The sequence below is a fragment of the Rousettus aegyptiacus genome, unplaced genomic scaffold (assembly GCF_014176215.1).
Source record: "Rousettus aegyptiacus isolate mRouAeg1 unplaced genomic scaffold, mRouAeg1.p scaffold_m13_p_18, whole genome shotgun sequence".
In the NCBI taxonomy this organism is placed as follows: Eukaryota; Metazoa; Chordata; class Mammalia; order Chiroptera; family Pteropodidae; genus Rousettus; species Rousettus aegyptiacus.
In genome coordinates, this window is record NW_023416293.1 from 22,039,599 (window position 1) to 22,062,722 (window position 23,124).

At 37.7% G+C, this 23,124-nt stretch overlaps 1 protein-coding gene across 6 annotated transcripts in view; it reads right to left on the bottom strand.

Annotated features, from left to right (window-relative positions):
* FMN2 (formin 2) overlaps window positions 1-23,124 on the bottom strand; it is a 371,091-nt gene that overhangs the window by 176,308 nt on the left and 171,659 nt on the right. For all 6 annotated transcript variants that reach the window (XR_004955481.1, XM_036235636.1, XM_016129861.2 and 3 more), the window contains exon 7: window positions 16,815-16,902. Coding sequence is in view for 5 of the 6 variants with exons in the window: in XM_036235636.1 (XP_036091529.1) it covers window positions 16,815-16,902 (88 nt within the window). In the remaining variant the exon portion in view is untranslated. The remainder of the gene's footprint in view (window positions 1-16,814; window positions 16,903-23,124) is intronic.

Consider the following 23,124-nt stretch of genomic DNA (forward strand, 5'->3'; position numbering starts at 1 on the left):
TTTGTGGTTGTCTCTGTTTAGAAAAACCAAACAATATGATGTTGAGGAATACTCAACATTATAAAGAATATCTATATTCTGGTATAATTAAAGATAAATAAGAACTAAATGCCAAAATCTTCCATCTATTAGGAAGTAAAATGAAGGGTATAGGGACTAAGCAAGGGGGGAAATGTTATTCATTCATGCTTGTTTATAACTTAGTCCCCTGCTTAAAAGGTTGGCTCATTTTAGGCTACAGTGGGAAATGATGTCAGTCCTTTAGTTATAGAGATGAGCATATTTAAAATATAAATCAATTCTTGACAATTAGCCACTTGATAATATGGCAAAAGGGGTAAATATATTTGTATTGGTTAAAAATTGTTTTCAGCTGTAAAAACAATATCTGAGTAAATAATGAAAAACGAAATTGAGATAGGTTGGCATTAATTCAGGGACTGAAAAAAAGGTTAGTGCCAAAAAACTTAGTGGTTTTAAAATGTCTTTTCCTCATGTGGAAAAAAAAAAAGCTACCACAGCTCCATCCATCACTTTCACATTCCGGTAAAATAAAGAAGAAAAAAAGGAAAGCAACAAGAAGGTACTGCAATGATTATTAATTATGAATTCTTAGCAGACTTCTACTTATGTCTCACTGGCCAGAATAGTTTCCCTTGGGCACCTACAATGAAGGAGAGACTGAAGATTATAGACGATGGAGACAAACAGTTTCAAGCTCCAGCCTATGTAATCTCTGAAATACTCCCTAACACTCCAAACACCTGCCATGGCTCATGGTGGTCAAACCTTGCTGACCTTTTGATTCCAGCCCTTAACATAAATACAGTCATCTGATACCTTTCAGATAGTCCTACTTTTGTACATAAATATGTGCTCTATCCCTCCAAGATTTTTAAAACCTGGTAGCAGAAATCTTGTCTTAGATATTATCAGCTCACGTCAGAGTGTTTTATATATAGTCGAAAACCAAAAAAGCTCATAAGTGAAATAAGTAAAAGTCATGATTGAACCTTTAGAGAGAAGCCCTAATGGCCAACTCTAAGAAAGAGACCCCACAAGTCATGAATTTGCATTACAGGTCCTATAAACCCCTGAAGGCAGCAAAGCCTGAGAAAGCAAAGGCCAAACACTGGCTAGGGCAACCATCTAGACATCCGCTGCAAATAGTGCCACGTTAGCATAACTGTTACATGATAACAAAGGAAGGAACTGAGACATAAAGAATAATGGAAAGATATTTCTAGAGAAAAATGTCTCCTGTTCCTCCTTCACACCTACGATCTATAGTGGATGCAAGCTGTCAGGTTTTACTTACAGGAGTTTCTAGTACTGCCTAACTGTCCTGCCAGGAAGGCACGAAAAGAAAGAAAAAAAAAAGTTTAAAAACAGTTTGTTATAAATGCCTAGAATATTATCTCTTAAGTTTTTATTTGAAGCTCAGTAAAGCATAGAAACCTTTGCTCAGTACCTGTCACTGTGCAACTGGATGACAATGTAGTCAAGAAACGTACACAGCATTCCATTAACTAGTCAGAAAATATTAATGAGTTAATCCCAGCCTGGAAACGTGCACACCTGGGAAGTCACTTTAAAAACTGTCAAAACGTGTTATTTAACAAAAATTTCTTAAAGATGCACTCAAGCAATTTTTAAAATTTTGTTTGGTTTTGCCTAGCTTAACCTAACATAGCCAGGAATTAAAACTTACATTTCTCAGAAAGAGGAAGATACTTGGTACCACGTTCATCTGAACATTTCACACTTGATGATAGGATGAAAGGAAATGTGACGTTTGCGATCCTTACACAGCCTACCATCAAGCACGCCTGAGCACCTGGGTGTGTGGGCTTGTCATACACACACGCAGCACAGGCATGCCCACACTGTGCGAAATTTGTCAGAAAACACGGTGCTACACACTTCTAACATATATGGGAAACACACAAATTCTTGAACAACAGTTTGAGTAATTCTGGATTGTCTAAAGATCGTAAAAAATTAAATGACAAATATACCAATACCATTTTTTAATTCCAAATTAAAATAGCGGCATTCTGTTCCTTATATTCATAAGAATTGTTAACTTTACTATTTCTCTCCCCAAATTCAGTTTATATATTAACATATTTATTGAGATATTTTAATTTACTCAAATAATAACTCAAAAGTCTTGTTTTTCTCCAACATTACTTGAAACTTTAAACCTCCTGCTTTAGATTTACACAGGCTTGAATTTAAAACACGGATCTGTGACTATGTGGTGCGTGTCTCTGGGAGAGACCCCGTAAGCTGCGTGTTTATTCACATGTGAAATGGGTATACTAATGTTACTACCTCTTTCGAAGATTATTGTCAGGTCTACAGGTAAGTCCTCTACTACGGTCACCACAGCAGGCACTCAAAAATGGAAGGTTCTTAGTTCTCTCTAAATGTCTAACTTTGTGGATATAATTACTTTTATAAAACAAAATTTAAATCAGAAAATAACAAAGTGTATATCACATGATTACTTGGGCCTTAAAAGTATGACAGACAGCACATCAGAATCGCGCATCTATTCCAAGTGGATAACCCTCAGCTGTACTAGAGGCTGAGCTAAAGTACTTAACAGTGGGAAACAAGTGATTTTCAAATCAACAGGTAGTGTATAAATTACCCTATGGTCAAGAAATGCGCAGATGTCAGTAGTACTTGAGAAGTAATTCTTTTTAAAAATGACACCTTGTGATGGAATGACATTTACCCATTACATATAAATAAAAATTTGCCAATTAAACAGCGTGGTGTTGAAAGGGAACCATTTGTCAAAATATATTCACTTCTGAAACATGCTTTTAAATATCAGCAATTATGCAATCATTATAAAACATTTGTATTCATCCATGAAGAAAACAGAGTATTGTCCTGAACACATCATTCATTCACTCACTGAACAAACATTCACAGAATTCTCACTCTGCACCTGGCACTCTTCTCAGCCCTGGGGCTACTGTGGTAAACCGGCAGATTCACTTCCTAAGTCTGCAGAGTTTAAACTTTATTAGCCAACTATTAAAATGGCGTATGCCCCAAAAAGGAAAGTAACCTCGTTTTTATAGTATCCTATCTTATAATTTAGAAATGACACTCATTTATACTACCTCCTCTTCTCAGGCAGTTTAATCTGGTGGGGTTTACTTCTAAGGTAGACAGAGACAATAAAACTCCATGATTCTACAGATTTTGTACTTAGCTACAGAAAGAAAGGCTTTCCTGGTGGACAGAAATGAATCTGATACAGGACCCACCAGTGACTGACACATCCCAAGTGTACTTGCTTATACAAGGTTAACATAAGTTACTGATTAAGTCAGTAGGCTTCATACACCTATGGGCCTTGTTTATAAGTGCTGTACAAGTTAAATTGTTAGAGAACTGTGCATTTGGTTTGAAAGTCAGTATGTCGCCTTCTTGTCTAGGCAGGGGAAAAAAATGGATACCAACACTGCACTCCTTTTGGAATAAAATCTGTAAATGCAAACATGATTGCGCTGTAGACTGTTTAATCTGGCGATATTGTATTTCATTTCTGTTTTTGGAAACTTTTGCTGATTTGACCATACCAGTAAGACTCAGGGCTTATCTCAACTGTTTAGATAAGGTTTATTTGACTTTGGCAGGTGACAAAATCTAGGGTGTGGAACAAAGGAGGTAGAAAAAAAGAACTGACATATTCTCAGATCATGTTTATTTTAAGCATAGTGTATAGATGACCAAATTGTTTCAAACAACGTACTGTACTTTGTGTAAAACATCCACTGTCTGTTGAATGTTTTCTGTAAACCAGCCCTGCACAATATCCTTTATTGGGCATGAGGGCCTTCACCTTCTCGCTTGGGGAAATACATCTGCTCTTGTGAAGTGGAGGCCAGCAAGATAGTGCCCTCACTCGGAGGGTCATGTTTACCACTGTTTCGTGCTCTGAAAAAGCAACAGTGTTAAATTTTATTGTTAATGCAAGCACATATACTGCTTCATAAGTACAGAATCTATCAGGAATTTAAAATGCCTTATGTCAAAATAACTTTCATATAGCTAATAAACATACTTTTCATTGTAATTCTATACAAACTAGTCTGACTTTGAAAGAACCCCAAAGCAGAAAGCTTGAACTTACAAACGCAAACACAATGATAAAATAATTATTTTTTAATTCCCTTTTAAAAATATTTCATCTAAACAAGCATTTAAATAGCTTCTTCAGTAAGTTATATATTAATATATTCTGTGTTTATATATTGGCAGACATGTTGAGGTGGCGGAAAAACAAAGAAGTTATGTCACTGAAAATTAAAAAATGCATCAAAAATAAAGAAAACTTGGCTATAAACTTGTAACATATGACTAAGAAGATCAGAGCTCATATACCAAAACTTGACATGTTATGGAAATTCTTTTCATTGTATTACAGAGATAGCTTTGACTTACTTGTGCCTCATGACTACTTTTCTGAAATACTTGAAAATATGAAAAATTAAAGAATACATATGATATTTATCATGATCCCTTTGGAATAATTTCATGGTTTACATAACATGTAGTTAATATGTACAACAGTGTGATGTATTGGTTATAATCATGTTAAGCCATACTTTGTCATTTGTTCAGTTAATGAATGTTTTCTTTTTATTTTTCTCTTTCGATGTATATATTTATATGTAAGGATTAATGAGGAATCAGTTAAATATGAGGAGTTTCAAACGTTAGGATTTCTCTGACAACATTTTAATAAATAAAAGTTGCTTCTAGATCGAATACAAGCTTTTCAAATATAAGTTGGAATGGCTTCTATTCCAATCCATACACTCATATTTCTGAGCTTTAATTAAACTTGGATAGCTATCTGGTGAATGGAAAGCCCATGGTTGGAGGATTTTCTTTCTTCTATCCACTGTCCTGTCCTCACACCCTATCTTGTATAGTTCAGTAACCACCCCCCACTGATCTATGTTGTCTTGACACTGGACACTACCGATTTTGCTTCTCTCAACCCTCTCTTCTTCCTTCATTAAATACTCACTGACTTTCAGCACTTCTGCAACTGCAATGCACCACGTATTATTTAATTGCACAAGAGACACTCGCCCTTCTTATAACTTATGTTATTTTTTTTTTAACTAAAGAAGATTATTTTCATTGTCAGAGCTTCCAGACATCCTTTATCCCTGGCAATATGCTCAAGTCATAAAACAGAGGATGGGCGTCACCGTTCAGACAAGCTTCAGATGTAAGCCCTTGTGAGAGGAGAGGTCTGACATACCTTGGATACCATGAGTTTGGATTTGTTCCATCATATAACACAAGTTCCAAGAATCATCTTTCCCCCTGCCCACAAGTAAATAAAGGTGACAGTTCAAGATGAAGGTGCTCTATAAATAATAAATGTTTCTTAAATATTCTATCCAAAAAACTGAACTAAAATTTAGGAACATTCTCCACACTCCCACATCTACCACTTCGACTCAGCAGAAACCTTCCGTCATCATAAAATTTTGCTGTCTTTTTCTTAGCCGCTCCTATACATAAATAATCCCATGAAAAATCTGATCGTTAAAAAAAATACACATTACTTCAATTTCACAATTCCCACACATAAAGACTCTTTTGTATTTGTGTTTGTTCTTTTCTTTTAAGGTGTACAGAGTTCATCTGAATGTATCTGTGTAGGAGAAATAAATGGCTGTCGGTGGCTAAAATACTTTGTCAAAGCACTTAAATTTTAGTCTTGGTTGAAATCATGATCCCCATTGTTTGGGAAGAAGCAGTCTCCTCTTACTAGACTTCCCAGAGAACATCACTTCCCCTTCTCATTCATCTCTTTCTAGCCGAGGAGAGAGGAGAGTGAGTACACTCGTCTTCACTTGTCAGGCTACCCCTAAAAATATGATCTGTCCCAGAGTTCCTTCTGGCATAGAATTAAAGGGTTAAAGGTTGAGACTAAAAGTTAACTCCCTAGACTATATTGTATTTCAATACTTTAAGTTTTTCACTAAGTATTCTGAAATTACAACTCAAGAGCCTCAGAGATGCTAGAAAACTGATGTCATTTCTTTGTGACACCCAGGCCTTTCGCTACATACAGTAGATTATAGGAGTATTTCATTGCAGAAATGATGTCCGAGAAAAGGACGACCTTCAGAGGCCAGCCCATGCTGCTCTGCGGCAGTGAGGCCTGGAGTCCCCATGCCTGTTCACGGAGCTGTAAACTAAAGTTCAAAAGTGGGTGCTGACCAACGAACATTAATAAATGTATATTGAAACAGATATTAGGGATGAAAGAGCACTAATAAGTAAATTACATTTAGAAATAAATAATGTCAAAAATACAAAGTGTGCCATTTCAGAACTACTCAAACATTTCCATTTCAAAAACTAGCAGTCTGTTGATTCACTGAAATAAATTCAATTAATATTCCTAACTTTTTTTACCAAATATCTAAATAATCCAAAAGCCTTAACTCAGTTAAATAAGGTAACGTTACCATATACAGGTACTTGATGTTGAGTGAGATGTAATCTTTTTTATTTTTAATGTTATATAGTATGAAAAGTTCATTGCGGTGGCTTTCAAATTCCACATTGCAACTAACCACTAGGACACTATTATTGTTGCTTTTGGGTATAGTATTAAGAATAATATCCATCATATTCTGAAAAGACCATTAAAGTACTTCTCCCTTTTCAGCTACATATCTGCAAGAAGCCAGATTTTCTTCATATGGTCCAACCAAAACAACATAGAACAACAGAATGAATGCAGAAGCAGATATAAGACTCTAGCTGTCTTCAATAACCCAGACCATAAAGAGATTTTCAAAAAATATAAAGCAATTCTGAGTGAGGCATAATCTTCATGAAACACATTGCTATTCTCTATTTATTAAATTTTTTAAAAAGGCAGAAAGACATAATAGAACTTCATTGAAACAGCACTCTAATCCTTTGAAGACAGACCATCACTCCTCTGCCAAGGGCCTCTAACAGCATTCTATCTTACTCAGAGTAAAAGGCAAAGTCCCTATAAAGGCAACCAGGCCTCAGTCAAACGTCTTCACAACTTCCCTGCCCCTTGCTCACTCTCCCCAGACACACTCGGCGACTTGCCGTAACTTTACCGAGCCACATTTTTACCTCAGGACCCTTGCACATGACTGCTCCTTCTCCCTAGCATGCTCTTCCCTCCGGTATTTCCAGGAGTCCTTTTCTCACACCCTTCAGATGCCGATTTCTTACTAACGCGTCCTTCACCTCCCTGTGCTCTGTATTTCCATTCCCTGTTTTTGTTGATTTCCTCCATGGCACTTATGGCCATTTGACATACATTTTGCATTTTTTTTAACTCTCCTACTGGAATGTAAGCTCCACATGGCATGGACTTTTCTGTCTCTTTTGTTTTTGTTTCTGTATCTCAGTACCAGGAATGGAACTCTGCACAAAGTTGGTACTCAGTAAATATTTGAGTGAATAAATCTGTTATTAAATATTGGAAGAAAGAAAGAAAGAAAAGAAGACATGAATGATGATCCCCCAATATTAATGTCAATGCTGACATCTTTCTTTGTGGAAAAACAGGGCCTCGTGGTAAGAACAGGAAAATCAGCCACCCTAATACGTTTCCCCACTCCTCGGACCACGTGTTACTAAGGTGATCACAGTCTTTGAATCCATTCTCTCCCTTGTCCCTCTAATTGGTACAGAACTGGGACACAGAGAGACACCCTCCCCTCTGCAGCTTTCTCTGGCAAAGCACATCTAAGCATCACCTGAATCACAGAACTGACAGCATACAGGATAAAGAGTGATGATAGAAGGAATTTTAAACTAAGTCCTCCAGCATCCATCAAGCAACCTCTTTTACAGGAGTCTTTTTCTCTCCCTGTGTCTTGACCCCCTACCCTCTCCACACAGAGTGAATGTGAACGCTAGCAAAACAGTAGACAGTGCTATGCACAGCAACTATAACCGCTAACCAGTAGAATGGTGTCTAATTATGAACCAGAGATTAAAAAAAAAAAATCGTGCACCATTTTTGCCAGCTCAAGTCACCGATACGATCAGTGACATTTCCAGTGCTCAGGAAGTACAGAGTGCACTCTAGATCCAGCCCATCTGTGTTTAAATCACAGTCCTGCCACTTGCTGGTCAACTTCCTTTTGCTACTCTAGCCTCGGTTTTTTCATCCTTAAGACGAGGATAATAACATCAACTAAACATCAACTACCTCATAGAATTACTGCAGGCCCTATACTAGCAACTTTATGTGCAGGCTATTATTATTATTATTATTATTATCATCATCATCATCGGCAATTATATAACCTTAAATTTAGAATGATGAAATATGGGAATTAAAAGGAACCTTGCAGATAATATATTTAAATGTCACACTCAATTGAGAAATTCTCTGACAACTTAATTCATAAGGACTTGATAGTATCAAGAGCACTGAGAGAGACGCCACCTCCTAAATTCCACTATTTCCTTAAATAAAGCTGTTATTATTTTAGTGGCTCAAACAGGAAAAAAACATGCTTTACAACCCATCACAGAAATAACAAAGTTCATACAGGAAATTGGGAATATGGTTTTTCATCATAAGCTTTTCTGTACTATTTGATTTCTAAATCATGTGTATATAATAATTTCATGAAAATGGTTAATTAATTTTACTACATATTCAGATGTGTTTGGCTAAAAAGTGCTACGAGGGAAGTGCAGATCTCGTGTTCATGTCTGACCACGAAGAAAGATGTGAGATGGTCACCATGAAACATCGCTCCTGCAGCCACGCTCGGGGATAACGTGCGATCACACCACTCTGGCGTTTTAGCCATTTCATCTGATGTCTCAGCACACTGGGCTTATGGGGAAAAACTGTGATCGCATCTCCAGAATGTACTAGCAGGAACGGGACACAGGTGGCTCTATCAGGAAAAGTATAAAGTGTTAATCATTTCCTCCTCATCTTCAAAACATCCTCTCATAGAATTCTAAAGGAATTAATTTTGAAATATAAACATGACTTTTTTTTGGGGGGTGGTGTATTTCCTTTTCCCCAAAATGACAGTCCAAACTTTCATCCCTCTCAAGGATCATGCAACAAGAATATTTCTACAGCAAAAACAAAACAAAACAAAACAAAACAAAACAAACAAAAAAAACACATACCTTTAACACATGGTGGCGTGGTTAATTACAAGCTCACACTGAGAGAGTTCACATTTGAACTCCGCCTCTACGCACGCCCCATGTGGTTTTGGGCTATTCCTTTAACAGTCACCTAATGACAGATCCAGCATCACAGGAGGAAGCACCCTGTGCTGAGCTGCAAGGGGCTGTCACAGGCTTCACAGAGCTTACCCTTCTGCTGGGGAAGGGAGGGGGGCGCAGCCAAAATAAACACACAAATACTTGACACATAATTCAGACAGTGAATGCACTAAAGGAAAACACACACACACACACACACACACACACACACACACACACAAAAACACCTCCAGAGCTTTAGAACACCCTCAGGTATTATGTTTCTCCTTCCCATAAAAGTATATTCAAAAAGTCTAATTGTGGAACAATGTCATAAAAACATAAGCTAAGTTTAACCCAGGTTTTTTGCTGAATCTGTAATGAGAAACTCATAATACATCATTTTATCTTGATTTAATAATATGTGTGTGACTTAAAATGATTTATGAGGTCTTTCTTTTTATAAGAAACTCTACGTAATGAATTCATATTTTAAATTAAAGCATATTCTGATATTAGATTACTGAAAGTACGTTTTAATGAAAGCACGCCTATCTCACATGCATTTTTCTCCATGACAAGGCTACAAATGACAAAAAAGTTACACAGCTCTCTGGATGGAGCCCACTTTGTTCTCAAATTTCTAATTCTAAGTGACTTCACATTTCAATGAATACCATTCGCTAACCCTCCCAACACCATTTACTTCATTTTTAATGTCTCAATAAATATAATAAACAGGTCTTAAAATTATATATCCCATGTAAAGAGGACACTTACAGTTAAAAAAAAAAAAAGGACATGAGATGATTTCTAAGTGAGCCTTAAAAACTTAAGTTTCATAAAGAAACCAGACACTGGGAAATTTACTTGAAAAAAAAACACTGCCCACACCAAACTCAAATTTTGAGACTATTACAAAAATAAACAAGTGATTATGGATAAATGTTTTCATGGCTATTGATAGGCAAGTGAAAAAGCTTGTGTCTCCAAGAATGAAACCAGAAACTCTATGAAAAAGACCTGGAGTTTATAATCTACAACTTGTTTCGTAGAAAATTTCATCAGAAAAACATTATTCAGTGGCAGCCCAACAGGGTAAAAGAACCGTTCCATGTGCAGGCTAACAAAGTACCTGGGGAGAGAGTTACCATAAAACATCCTTAAAAGTTCCTGCAGTTTAGAAAGGGTGTTTCAGGATTTTTAAAGAAGTATTCTTATGCTTTACTCATAGCTAGAAACTAGTTTAACATCAAGAAAATATCTTAAAGCAATAAATGGAAGCATCTGTCCATGTTTCTACTTAGATTCTACTTATCTCCCTCATTAAAATGCATGTCATCAATAAAGCCAAGCCCCTTTCCATCCAATGTCAATGCCACCCAGGGCCAATAGTGACAAATGTAGAATGTGACTGACTCCCACAGCACAATGATTAAGAAACCACACAATTACAGGAGACCCCAGCCTTTCAAGTTTCCAAAACAAACTGCTCTTCTTGCAGATAAAGCATGGTCCAAGATACAGCGAGGTTCAACTTCTAAGAAATGCTGATATAAATAACTCGTCTATTTATCACCATTCAGAAAACAGAAATGAGTACAGCCAAGCACTAACTCAGCATTTTGGTAACATCCATAGAAAACCCAAGCTCCAGGACAAATCTGCCTCAGATAAGGTCTCCTGAACATAAACTCCCATTTCTCCCTTTCATCTCACTCTCAAACGTCATCAGAAGGAAGAGCTTCTGCATTTTACTGCTTCCATTGTTGCATGTCAAAGGCTTCTTGTGGAACCTGTTCAAAGTAATGAAAGGAAAAAGAAAATCTTCAAGTTCTCTCTCCTCTTCACTGGGCAGCCAGGCTCTGGGTTTCAAACACCTCCAGAGACTACAAATGCAGCTTGTTTCCTAAAGAATGCAGGAAGGAGAGGACAACAAATATTGATTGTGTAGTTAGTATGACATGTCATTTATTTGTGTGTGTGTGTGCATGTGCACCTCTTTATAGAAAATAATTCATTTAACAGCCCTTTCTACTAATGAGGAAACTGAAGACTATGAAGAAGTTTGTCCAGGTTTACTCAGCTAACCAGTGGCAGAGCTGGGGTTCAAATCCACTTTGGCTTGGGTTGCCATAACAAAATATCACAGACCAGGAGATTTAAACAAGAACCTAGTTCCACAGGTCTGGAGGCTGGGGCAAGTAAGGGCTCCCCTCCCGGTCTGTAGAGAGCTCTGGTCTTTTCTCCTCTTATAAGGATGCTAATCCCATCACGGGTCCCCACCCTTATGACCCCGTCTAAACCCAGCTCTTGATGTCATGGCATTGGGGGTTAGGACAAGGACATGTGAATTTGGGAAAGGGACACATTTAGTCTGTAACAAAATCCAAGCATCTTGGCCCCCGAATGCATATTCTTAACCATTTGCTAGACTGCACCTGGAAGTAGAGAGAAACTCAGGGATGTGAAGACCTTTAGAGACACAAGGAAGCAAAAAATACACTTAGAGAATGAATACAAAATGAAAATGAGCATCCCCAAGGACTGTACCTAAGCTGACATTTTGTATTTCCCTATGCACTGTTGTGGTAGCGGAGGCCAACTATTTCCTGTAATAGTTCAAGGTTGTTCACTTCCCTTCTCATAATAGGTAAGGAACTTTTCGGTGCGCCAACCAATCAAAATACTTTCCCCATAAAGAAAGAACATGCAAGTAGGATGTAAAACATGTGTACGAAAGAGAAGCCCCGCTGAGATCAGGGCTCAGGCTTTGGATGTGAGTCCGCTGGGCTGGTGCCAGGACCAGTAAACCCAATATATGCTGCGTCCTGCTTAGAGCCTCAGTGTCCCGGCTCTGTCTTGTCCCTGCTCTCTGTCCCAGCATCCTGCAACACTCTCTGAGCAACTGATAAGCGAGATGAGACATGGGAAGTCCCAGGTCCTAAGCATCACAGGCTTTTTACAGGTATTCACGACTTGCTTTAGTTTAGGCTTAGCTCGGACTGCTTTTTCTATAAAAATATTGTTTATGTTTGTTTGGTTCAAACGAAAACAAGTAACTCTATTAATTAATCTCTTTTTTTTAAAATAGTCTTCCTCATTTAATTCACAGATATGAAAAAACCCATTTCATTTCTCTAAGGAACAGAACTAGTAGCAAACTAAGGGATTTGCATGAAATGATACATAAAGCAAGAAATGAAATTTGTTAAATTTATATTTTCCAATGTTTTAATAACTCTAAAAAACAAAACAACAGGTGGCCCCAGAAGTATCGTGCGCGTTTGCCGGGCATATTTGCATATGGTGCACATTCTCATTTCATTAGGTACCGTAGGTCCTCGTTCTGAAATCAGTTAACACCACGGAGAGCACCTAGCTGGGCATCGCAGGGACAGCAGCACCTGCCATCCTACTGAGGGTGAAGCCCCCTTGGCTGCTTCGTCTTAAGCCTCATCTCTCCACAGGAATGGAAATTCACTCCCTTTCTAGACCATGTTACACAACAATCAGTAACTACAGTTGGGGGGAGCAGGATTCAAACCAATGTTTATTTCCATCTCCTCACATGCTAATAAAAAGATTTTATTATGAAAGATATTAGAGAATGAATCTTGTTTGCCAAAAGCAATTCTCTTTTTAGGTACCTGTGAATTTAGGTGATTTCTTCCTACAGAATTATCAGGATGAGGCTTTTAGCTCTGAGTCCCTTTGAGGGAGATTAGGGACAGATCAAGAGAACAGCAAGTGGATGCAGGTTCCAAAGAGGAGTCACAATGAACAAACTTCACTGGACTTTCTGGTCTACATCGGAAAGCTTGTTATTGTCCTTGGAAGATACCCTTCACCACGTTTTTTAAATAAAAAGTGAAAAAACAATCATTAGGTTTAGAGACCAAAGAATAAAAATAACTGCAATTTTATTAACCATATCAACTATATTTCTGATGGAATACTAGGTGTTTACATAATTATATCATTTAATTTCAAGACACATGATTTTGATAAATCATGTTTAAACAGACAGAAATGTTAACAGGAATGTGACTTAGCATTCATTGTCCATGGGCCCACATACCAGGTGGCTTTAGACAGGACACACATGAAGGAACAGAGGGACCCAGGACACCGATACTCTGGGCTGGCAAATCGGAGAATAAAAGATGAGATGACTGGAATCAATCTCCACACTGAGAACAGTTTAAAATGTTGGGTAAAATATATTTGTAAAATATCTTAAAAGCATCAAAGAACTGACAGGATAGTAACTACCATGCTAAACAAGAAAGAATAGAGAAAAATGAGCTCGGTCAGAAACCGCTTCAGTCCCTGGAGTATCTGCCCATCCCAACAAATCCAAACTTTCTATTGACAGCTTCGTGAAGCTGGAAATGTGGGGGGGAAATATTTAAGCTCTGGGACCACCCACAGTACAGACTCTAGACACCCAGCCCCTCCCCCAACAATAAACTAGGACTCAGAGGGCTATTCATGCAGGAAACCAACTCAGGGGGTGGATGAGTAGTGAACAGTGCCCGGATCGACCACCTGAGCTTCATCTAAGGCAACCTTAAACTTCACAGTGTCCCCAGGCTTTAGGATGAATTAGGGCAAACCCTCTTTGAAAGGCACCTCCTTCATCCTAGACTAGAAATTGTTCTAAACCATTGGGATTTTTTAGAGGTGGCACACCAGTTTCACTCTTCCCATCGAAAAATTGTTATAACCTGTGTGATAATTTAGAAGTTACCAGGCATATTCACAACTGCATTCAAGCAGCTCTGTCGTTCACTGTAACCTTTGACACACAAACACATGAGTTAATTATTTGGGGCTGCCTCGCTTACATTTGTCCCATTAGTAAACTTAATCAAGAAACTGATCCCCTCTGCCCTTCCGCCATTAGTGACCCTAGACTCTACGGTGCTATCGTGGGAAGTAACCTGAGTTCGCCTGCAAGTCTGAGCATGATGCAGTACCGACTCGGTGGACGTGATGGCAAGGCCGCAATTACACCTTTGGTAACTATAACTCAAACTTCTACACTAATTACTCCAAAGGGGCACTTTAAAATACAAGTGTTACAATGTAAATTCAACTTCTAATGTTAACAGGGAAGAAGAGAGACAATAATTCCTGCTTTTTTTTCCCTCCCCTTTTTACAAGCTTACTTATGCCTTGTTTTAGAAATACCAAATGCTGGTTAACCTGTAGGAAAAGCATAATCTTGGAGAAGTAGCCTATCAAAATGAACAGAACAGGACCAGTTAGTGAAAAGGGCTGGGTGCAAGTCTGGTATATTCCATTACAGAGCTATGTGACCTTGAGAAATAAACCTGACCACTAAAAGTTTGCTCTTCTGTAGGATGACATTGGAGGTCTGGATAAATTGCGTGGTTGCTTCTACATCCATAAACAATGACGTTTATGCTTCTGTGGATTTCTTAGTGGAGGCATATCCTGATAGAAGTCGAGTTTATTCTAGAGGCCACAAGTGATTCACATATGTAAATCATGGTTCCAGACAGCATACTGAGGCAGAACAAGACTTTATTCACTGAAAGGCACACTGCTTGCTTCTTCAGACTTTTAAGGTGGCCATTTTTTAGAAAACCATGTGTAAGGTTTCAAAGTGACTCAAGCAACTGCTATAAATCTTAATAGGATAAAGTTATACATAATTCTGTGTGACCCTTCAACTAGTGACATTCATGCTATGTTATTGTTAGCACTGCATATTAAGCTAGCAAATTTTTCAATGAACTCTTGTTGGCTTACCACAGACACAGATGTCAGGCGGCCTCCTTTGTTCATAAGGTTCTCATTATTAACTCAGCCTGGGCTGAATATTTGACTGAAGGAAAGGACCATATCATTATTTTCAGATTTCATTCTATGATTTGACTGGGCTACATCTGCCGGCTTTAGAAACGCCAAGAACTTGGCGCCAGGCTTGGCGTTCTGTTCCATGACTACTACCCCCAAAGCTTTAGCTAAGGAAGTCTCCTCACCATCAAAACAGTTTAATAAAAACTTAAATTGCGATTAAGAGTTACTCATCAATTGACTGGGCATACCAAGCTTGTGCTGTTTATGAATTCTTCCACACAATATTTGAAGCCTAACGAATAGAATCCACATTCACAAAATGATAATAAGCTAGAAAGCCAGTTAAATGTTTTCACGATTTATAAGGTCTGTGTTATACTTGAAACCACATTTCTTTAATTGGTACATTGACATTCCAGTAGATAATTCAATCTGCTTTAAATATGTTCTAAGGCTCCAGACAGCTTAAGGGACATTCTGAATATAAATTTAATTCCTCTATTCACCTTTGGGCAACATCTCTCCGCATAAATGTGATAAAAGGATATGGCATAGGAATGCCTGCCAATTGCAGGGTAGAATTCAAGTATTAAAATACTGACACTAAAGCCACTTAGAAAATGTAAAAATCATCCTAAATCCAAACATAAAAAATATTTTATAAGCTCAATTAAAGATATAAATTAAAACAACAACATAAAAGAAATAACAAAAGGTCACTATGGTATTGCTTCCATGTGTCTGGATCACCAACAATAATATAAGTGAGCAAGAACACTTTGAAACTATCTTTGATGGTTATTAGAAAAAATTAATTCAATCCCTCTATGTGTAAAAAAGCCCAGAGGTTTATACTATAGGAGTCCCAAATTACTAAAAGAAAAGGGACCAGTTTTCCACCCTAAAAAGTTACACGTGGTAAATCTGCCTTAGTGATTTTTTAAGCATCTCACAGTATCTTGGAACAGGAGGACTGGGAGTCTATGCCCCGTCACCTGCTCAGTGTTTTAAAGACATCTAAGACAAATGATCAATCAGCCTCTTAAACAATTTTGAGTTTTCATTTCATTACTTAATATGGCAATTCGGTCTTCTTTCTGACATCTTTAATCATAAAGACATTCTTAAAACAGCAACAAGCAAAACAAGCTTCCCTGTAAGTTTTATACTGGTTGAAGCTGATTTATCAGAAAATTTTAGGTTTACTTCCTCTTCTTTATGTAAGCTCATCCAACACTTGAGACTCAAGTCTCAACATAGATTTCTCTCCTGTGGACTATCTCTTCCAGGTATTTTCAGTGGTGGAAACATATCCCATTATGCACCTCTAACTACTGTTTATCAGTCACTCTGTGACCATGGCATCTGGAAGTAAATACCTCAGATACAGTCTAGCTAGAGAGCACAGTGGGACTAATACTACTAATGAATAAAATATTAGAGTATTTATTAATGCAGACTAAATATATCACACGAGAATCAGGCTCTTAGCAAGATATAGAAGTAACAGAAAAGCCACATCGATGGTAAATCTTCTAGTAACAGAAATGGGAGAAAGCTGGTAACACAGGAAATGTACTAACATCATTATACACAGAAACTCTTAGTTTGAAATAATTTTACCACCAAACATCATATCCTTCAGCCCAAATTTTAGTATTCAAAGGTTGAATTTTTATTTTTATACTTACCATGTTGTATGTCTTTCATATCTAAGTGAAGGCTGGACATTAATATCCCAACTGCTTGTGACCTTTTGTTGCTTAATAACTTGACAACCTGCCCAAGAAAGAAAAGGGGGAAGTGTTAATTTGAATTCTAAAAATATAGTTAATAATGTTATTTTTAATCCTAAATGAAGAACAAATAAAGTCATTAAAGTATTCAAAAATTATTTGAAAGAGCTTTTGGGTTTTTTATCATCTTCAGAATCTACCGTCCTTCCTCTAGTATTCACCAGTGGTCCTGATATGTCATGCTATTTACCAGTATTTTAAGAGCCTGATCTATCAACAGGGAAAATTTCTAATAGTTTAGGAAATTAGTTTGACCTCTGTAAAGTAACAATTACACATTTGATAATTCACAGCCTAAGATTTAAAAAGTGTTCCTTTTTTAATGTGGAACCTTGAAACACTAGTCAACAAATAAAATAAAGCACATACACAGTGAATGTATTAGGTCAGATGGGTTTGACCACAAAATAGAAAATGTGCGTTTATCTAGGTCTTTTAGAAAGCTTACTATTTTACTGGCAATCTCTCTCATTCTGTATTTGGTCCACACTCCAACTAATTAACAGAGGGATATGAGCATCCAACCCAAATGGCCATATCAGCTCAATCTCAAACCTGGCTTTCTGAAGCATCCTGAACAGTCACACGACCCCACGAGTTTTCCTAAAACAGAGGTGGCCAAGCTGCTATCAAACAGACATATTTAAACTATGTTTTCTAGAACCTAACACAGCACTGATAGAACCTGCTTGGGAAGGAAGTAATTTCTATTTACCATCAGCATTTTGTTATAAATCTGCTTAGAAAAACACTGGAGGAAAAGAAAAAAGGTTGCAGTCAAATGACCAGAAGTGACAGCTGCCCTGACAGCTGTCACATATGCTGACCTTGTCTTTCTTTTGGGTTTAAATTGGGTCAATTAGGAAACTAATAAAATAATTGTGCCCAGCTGTCACACAAATTCACAGAGTCAAGCAGTCTTCTTAATAGCAATAAAAGTATTTTCGGTTCCCTAGCAGGATGGGAGTACAGAATAATACAAATGACTTTCAGAAAAATCAACCACGAAAATTTTCGGTCACTTCTGAAAGCCTCCTGTGGAAAGGGAAAATACCCCATAAGTGGCAGTGCTACCTCAAAAAAAAAAAAAAAAAAAAAAAAAGACAACATATAAATTTGGATTCTTAATTTGCTCTTTAAACATTTTATTAAATTTCAGCTCAAAAAAACACCTTAGAATTTGAATATGAATGCTATCTTTTTTATAATTGCTTTTCTCTATAGTTCAATAAGCACATCCACCACCTTTTGAAGGGCCTCACATATTTATGTCGTGTGGATAGCTCACAGTTCTGAGCCACTATTCTTAGTCTTTACCTCTTGGGTACTTCTGTTTGGAGACTTTCCCTCCTTCAATTCTACATGATCAAATTCTAAGCACAAAATAAGGAACTCTGTAGACAGTCCCATGATTAAGAACTTATACCACAAAGTCTTGTTCATTTGTTGCTTTCAGTTTTATACCTCACATATGAGCTAAATCATACGTTTCCCAACTTTTTTTGTCTGACTTATTTCACTTAGCATGATAATCTCAAGATCCATTCATGTTGTAGCGAATGGCAGCATTTTATCTTTTCATATGGCTGCATAACATTCCATTGTATATATGTACCACATCTTCTCTGTCCATCTTTTTAGCAACATAATTTCTGAGCTTTAGCTGGGTATATGGTTAGTCCGTTAATATAACATTTTTCACAGCCTACTTTATACCTGGGTATAACCATGAGATCGAGTTAGAGACAACAGAACGTAGGCAGCAACAACGCACAGTACTCAAAAAGTGCTTCCCACTTCCTCTTTCCTCCTCTTGGGCTTGAAGGCAAAACCATGGAAGTGAGCTGTCCTAAGCCACACTATACCCTGGCAACAGTGAGATAAGAGCTAGGAAATGGTCCCTGGATGAGCTAGTGGAAGAGAACCACTCTATCTGCGTGGGTGCTCACCTACTCAGACGTTTCCATGAAAGAGGAAATTCACTTTCCATTTTTTGTAAGTCACAGTGGAGGGAGCCAAACCAATATTTTAACTAACACATCCACTAAGCACAGGCATTCTGCTAGACATTGGGGTAAATGCACAAAAGACCAAAGAGACAAATGCGTCATCCTCTGTCCAGCCAACTCTACCTCAGTCCAGGATACCACTGCCCCAGCCATTGCTATGGAAACTTTGGACTCATTCCTCCTCACTTCTCACATCCAGTCATACGTCAAGTTCCACTAGTGTCTCCTCATCTTCCCTTCTTCTCTGTCACCACCACCACCTTAGTACAAATTCTTGCTGCCTCCTCACAGGCAGCAGGGGCCTTCTGCCTCCAAGACTCCAGTTCTGTTCTCAGACCAATATCTTGGAAACACGGCTTTCATCATGTAGTTTCTCTCTGACGAATATTTAATGCTCGCTTATTTTTCTGCTCTATTTTCCATTGTCAAAAGGATACATTCCCTGGACAAGAATGTTCAGGTATCATTCATCCAGGATGCTTTTCCTGAACCTTCCCTGCATTGCCCACACGAGTCTTAATGGGGCTGACTTAGGACCCTCTTCCTATGACTGCATATTCTCTGATTGTAATATGTACACTCTAAAGTAATGTTTGGGATAATTCTTAATAAAATGCAAGCACCTCCAGGGGGACTGTCATGTTGTGCAGTCCGGTTCCCAGCACGATGATGGACTCATTGAAGGCATCCAATACACGTCTTTGAGTAAGTGAGCCTGGTCTAAATCACTCTGCTTATCTCAGAGGCCCCTCTCCCCCATAACCTCCATACACTGGTTCCCAACCTCGCCTAGGTTGCTTCTTAAATAACAGTTCCTACCCTCTACTCTGAAACATTTTTTTTTCTTTAAGACAAAATCTTTGAATATGCCTTTAAAAAAACACAAAAACTCTACAGCTAATGCTCGTGCAGACTTGAGAATCATTGAAAAGGAAGTATTCAAATAATGACTGAGCCATAATTCTACAACTAAATTTAAGTCAAGAACTAAAAGATAAGAATTTATATAACTTGCCTCAGAGTCATATCAAGACATAGTAGAAAACTGATGTGAACTATATTTATTATGTAAGTAAACAAAACTACATTTAAATAATTATTTAACCAGTCCACAATGGCGTTTGTTAATTCAGAACTTTAAAAAAAAAGTACATATTATATTTATGTCACGTGGAATACTAGATAATTAAGCCGATATATCAAAGAGCTCCACGTTAAATACCTAATAAGCAAGTAACTTGAAGTTTCTTGTAGTTTCATACATTCTAGTAAAACCATGCAGTAAAGAAAGAAACTAAATAACATGACCGTGGTCTAAATGTAGAATCACAACGTGGGTTTTGTTCCCTAATTTCTGGTCACGAAAGGCTCATTGCTTTCCTCTGAAATGGCTTGGCACAGCCTTGCTAAAAACTGAATATTAGATTAGAGGGGTAAGTGGCAAGATCCCATAAAGCAAATTCTTCTCTGAGTAGGGTAAGATAAAAGTCAACTATAGAGATTAGGTAGAGTTAAATTCCAAAGTACAATTATAGAATTAAAAATTGCTGTTTCTCACATAGATGTCAGAACACAAAATAGTATATCAAGTGGTACGCAGTGCACTCAACAAGCAAAAGGCAGCCAAGAACACTCTAATGAGAAAGGAACTAACAGGAGAATATGAGAAAATATGAAAGAGTGAAACCCAACTAAATAAGAGGCTCAAGAATGGAAAGGGATACAGGGAGGGTATAATTCTCAGACTTAGAACTTCCAATGATGTACCTGTGTAGAGGGAAGAGATCTGTATTTCAGCCCACGTCTTTGGCTAAATTAGCACCTATGTAACTTTGGCACGTTCTTTAGCCATGGATCTCAATTTCCTTATTTGTTGAATATAGTTAATAATTCATATGAAATATCCCCACAATTCAAGGCAATCAATTGTGTAATATGAATAAAGTATAAGACATCCTGCAAATGCCAGATGTTAGTGTTAATTTAGTAATCAGCAGTTACGGTTTATAAAGCTGTTAAAGCACTGAGGTTATTCCAATGAGAGGAAGACAAGCAATAACAGAAAGTGATAAGGAATAAACCAAATAAAGTTTGGTAAACTCTAGAATGAAGAGAGAACAACGCATACATTGACTAATTCCTAGTCCCTAGCAACTTTACAAAGTACTGGTTTTCTATGAACCCTTAGACATACTATTTAGGTCATTCCACAACTTTGATTTGGATTTTTTTTCATTTTGGAAAGATATGGTCATCTCTAGATTTTTGACTCAATGAGAATCCAGAACCAAGAGCCTCCCTCATATGGCCTGATACTATTTCATGAAAACAGGAATCCTAAATCTTAAATAGTCCATACTCAGAAGCGAAGAATGCTTGCATGAGATTTTGCAGAGCAAGAGGTTATCTGTCTGTTTTAGCCTACCCACACGAGCAAGGAAGACTGCAGCCTTATTAATGCTACCTACCACCTTCTCCTATTCCAATCAAAGGTAAGCCTCAGGGGAGGGTGGCAGGCATCACAGGCACGTAGCAGCACTCCAAGGCACCACAGACCACAGGTGGCATTGACATCGTCCATGCTAGAAGTGCTACCTCCAGACTGTCCGGCTGGCACCAGACAACCCTATTTAATGGGGCCACCCTAACACCATCTGGGAAACAAAGAGGGTAGTTAACTGGTGAGATATGTGATATCTCTGATTAAGAATCCAGAAGTCAATCTTGAAAATGAAGCACAATCTATTCTGAAAAGGTTTGCCTGCTTCTTAACTTGGTCCCCAATGACCCACCCTCTCGGCATAGGCGGGAGCCTCCTGCTTTACCAGACCTGCCTTTGATTCTGAATCAGCCTTAGAAGGAGACTGACAGACGTGGCATTCGGTAAGCTTACCAGGAAGAGCCTATGTGTGCTCTCCTGGTCTGTAAATCTCTCCCACATGATTGTTTTAATATAAATTTTAGACCAGTTTAAAAAGCTACATCTCTCGGTTCTAATAAAATCTGAGTGGCATCCCTTAACTGAATGGTTTAACCATTTTAGCCCTTCCTGGCACCATACTTTGGTTCCGGCTTTTATTCTCATTTAGTCCAAGATCATTACGATGGTCTCCTGGTTCCACATATCGGGCTGTTTCAAGTAATGAGAAGCATGAACTTCAGGTAAGTTCAAGTCAAGTCTGTGGGACATCTTCTCACTCAATAAAAGCTGCTATCCATGTAGCGCTCCCTGTTTTCTGATAATACCTTCCTCTACCATCTTTTCCCATTCAATATAACATTATATATCATTATTATATCAGAAATCGATCACACACAAACCATGTCATTTAAAAAAGGGAAAAGTATATTACATAAAATTGGCTTGGAGGGCAAAAAGAAATACATGTTATATCTTGTTTAGAAAAAGGTTTTTTCAAATAGAGTGATGTCTGCCCACGAGACCAGCCACACTTACCCAGACAATGGCTTGGCGACTCTCTCCTGCGCCTTTGTAGCTATTAAAGAAAAGGCGCAGAGCCAGAGGCCGGTCCTAAATAAATTAAGAGTTGAATGAAGTAATTAAACATCCTAATAACTTGATGTATATAAAGTACTCGAATCACATCTGCCAAAATAACAACCATGATGTACTGATTCACAGAAAAGAAAGTGATGCCAAGGATGGAAAGATGCTGTAAGACCCACGACAACAACGCGGAGGGTGAAACTTCCGCTGGGCTCTGCCAGACTCCAAAGCTCACCCACTTGTCCCGCTGCAGACCCCGTGAGCTGCACGCATGCACACGCATGCCTTACAGCATCCTTGACATAAGAGGGCACCAAATACAGCACGAGAATCCACTAGCAAAAAACCAAGGGGAAATCTTGGGCTTTTTGATATTTTTATTCAAAGGGATACATTTAAAAGAATCAGAAATTCAATTCCTTACTTATTATATCAATGTTTCTTTTCTTAGATAACGCTGAAGCACTTAGGATGATCTTGACGACCCAAGCCAATAAAAAAGTATAAAGTGATCCTAAACAAACTGATTTAAAAATGGCATTAAGTTATATTTTAATAAAAATTTTATTCTAATAGTTTGCATTTCCAAATTTCACATTTCATTTAAAAAATATTACAGTAACATGGAATAAAAAGTTGAAATACCACTAAACTTTTAAAAGAAATGTTTTTATAATTAAAATCGACT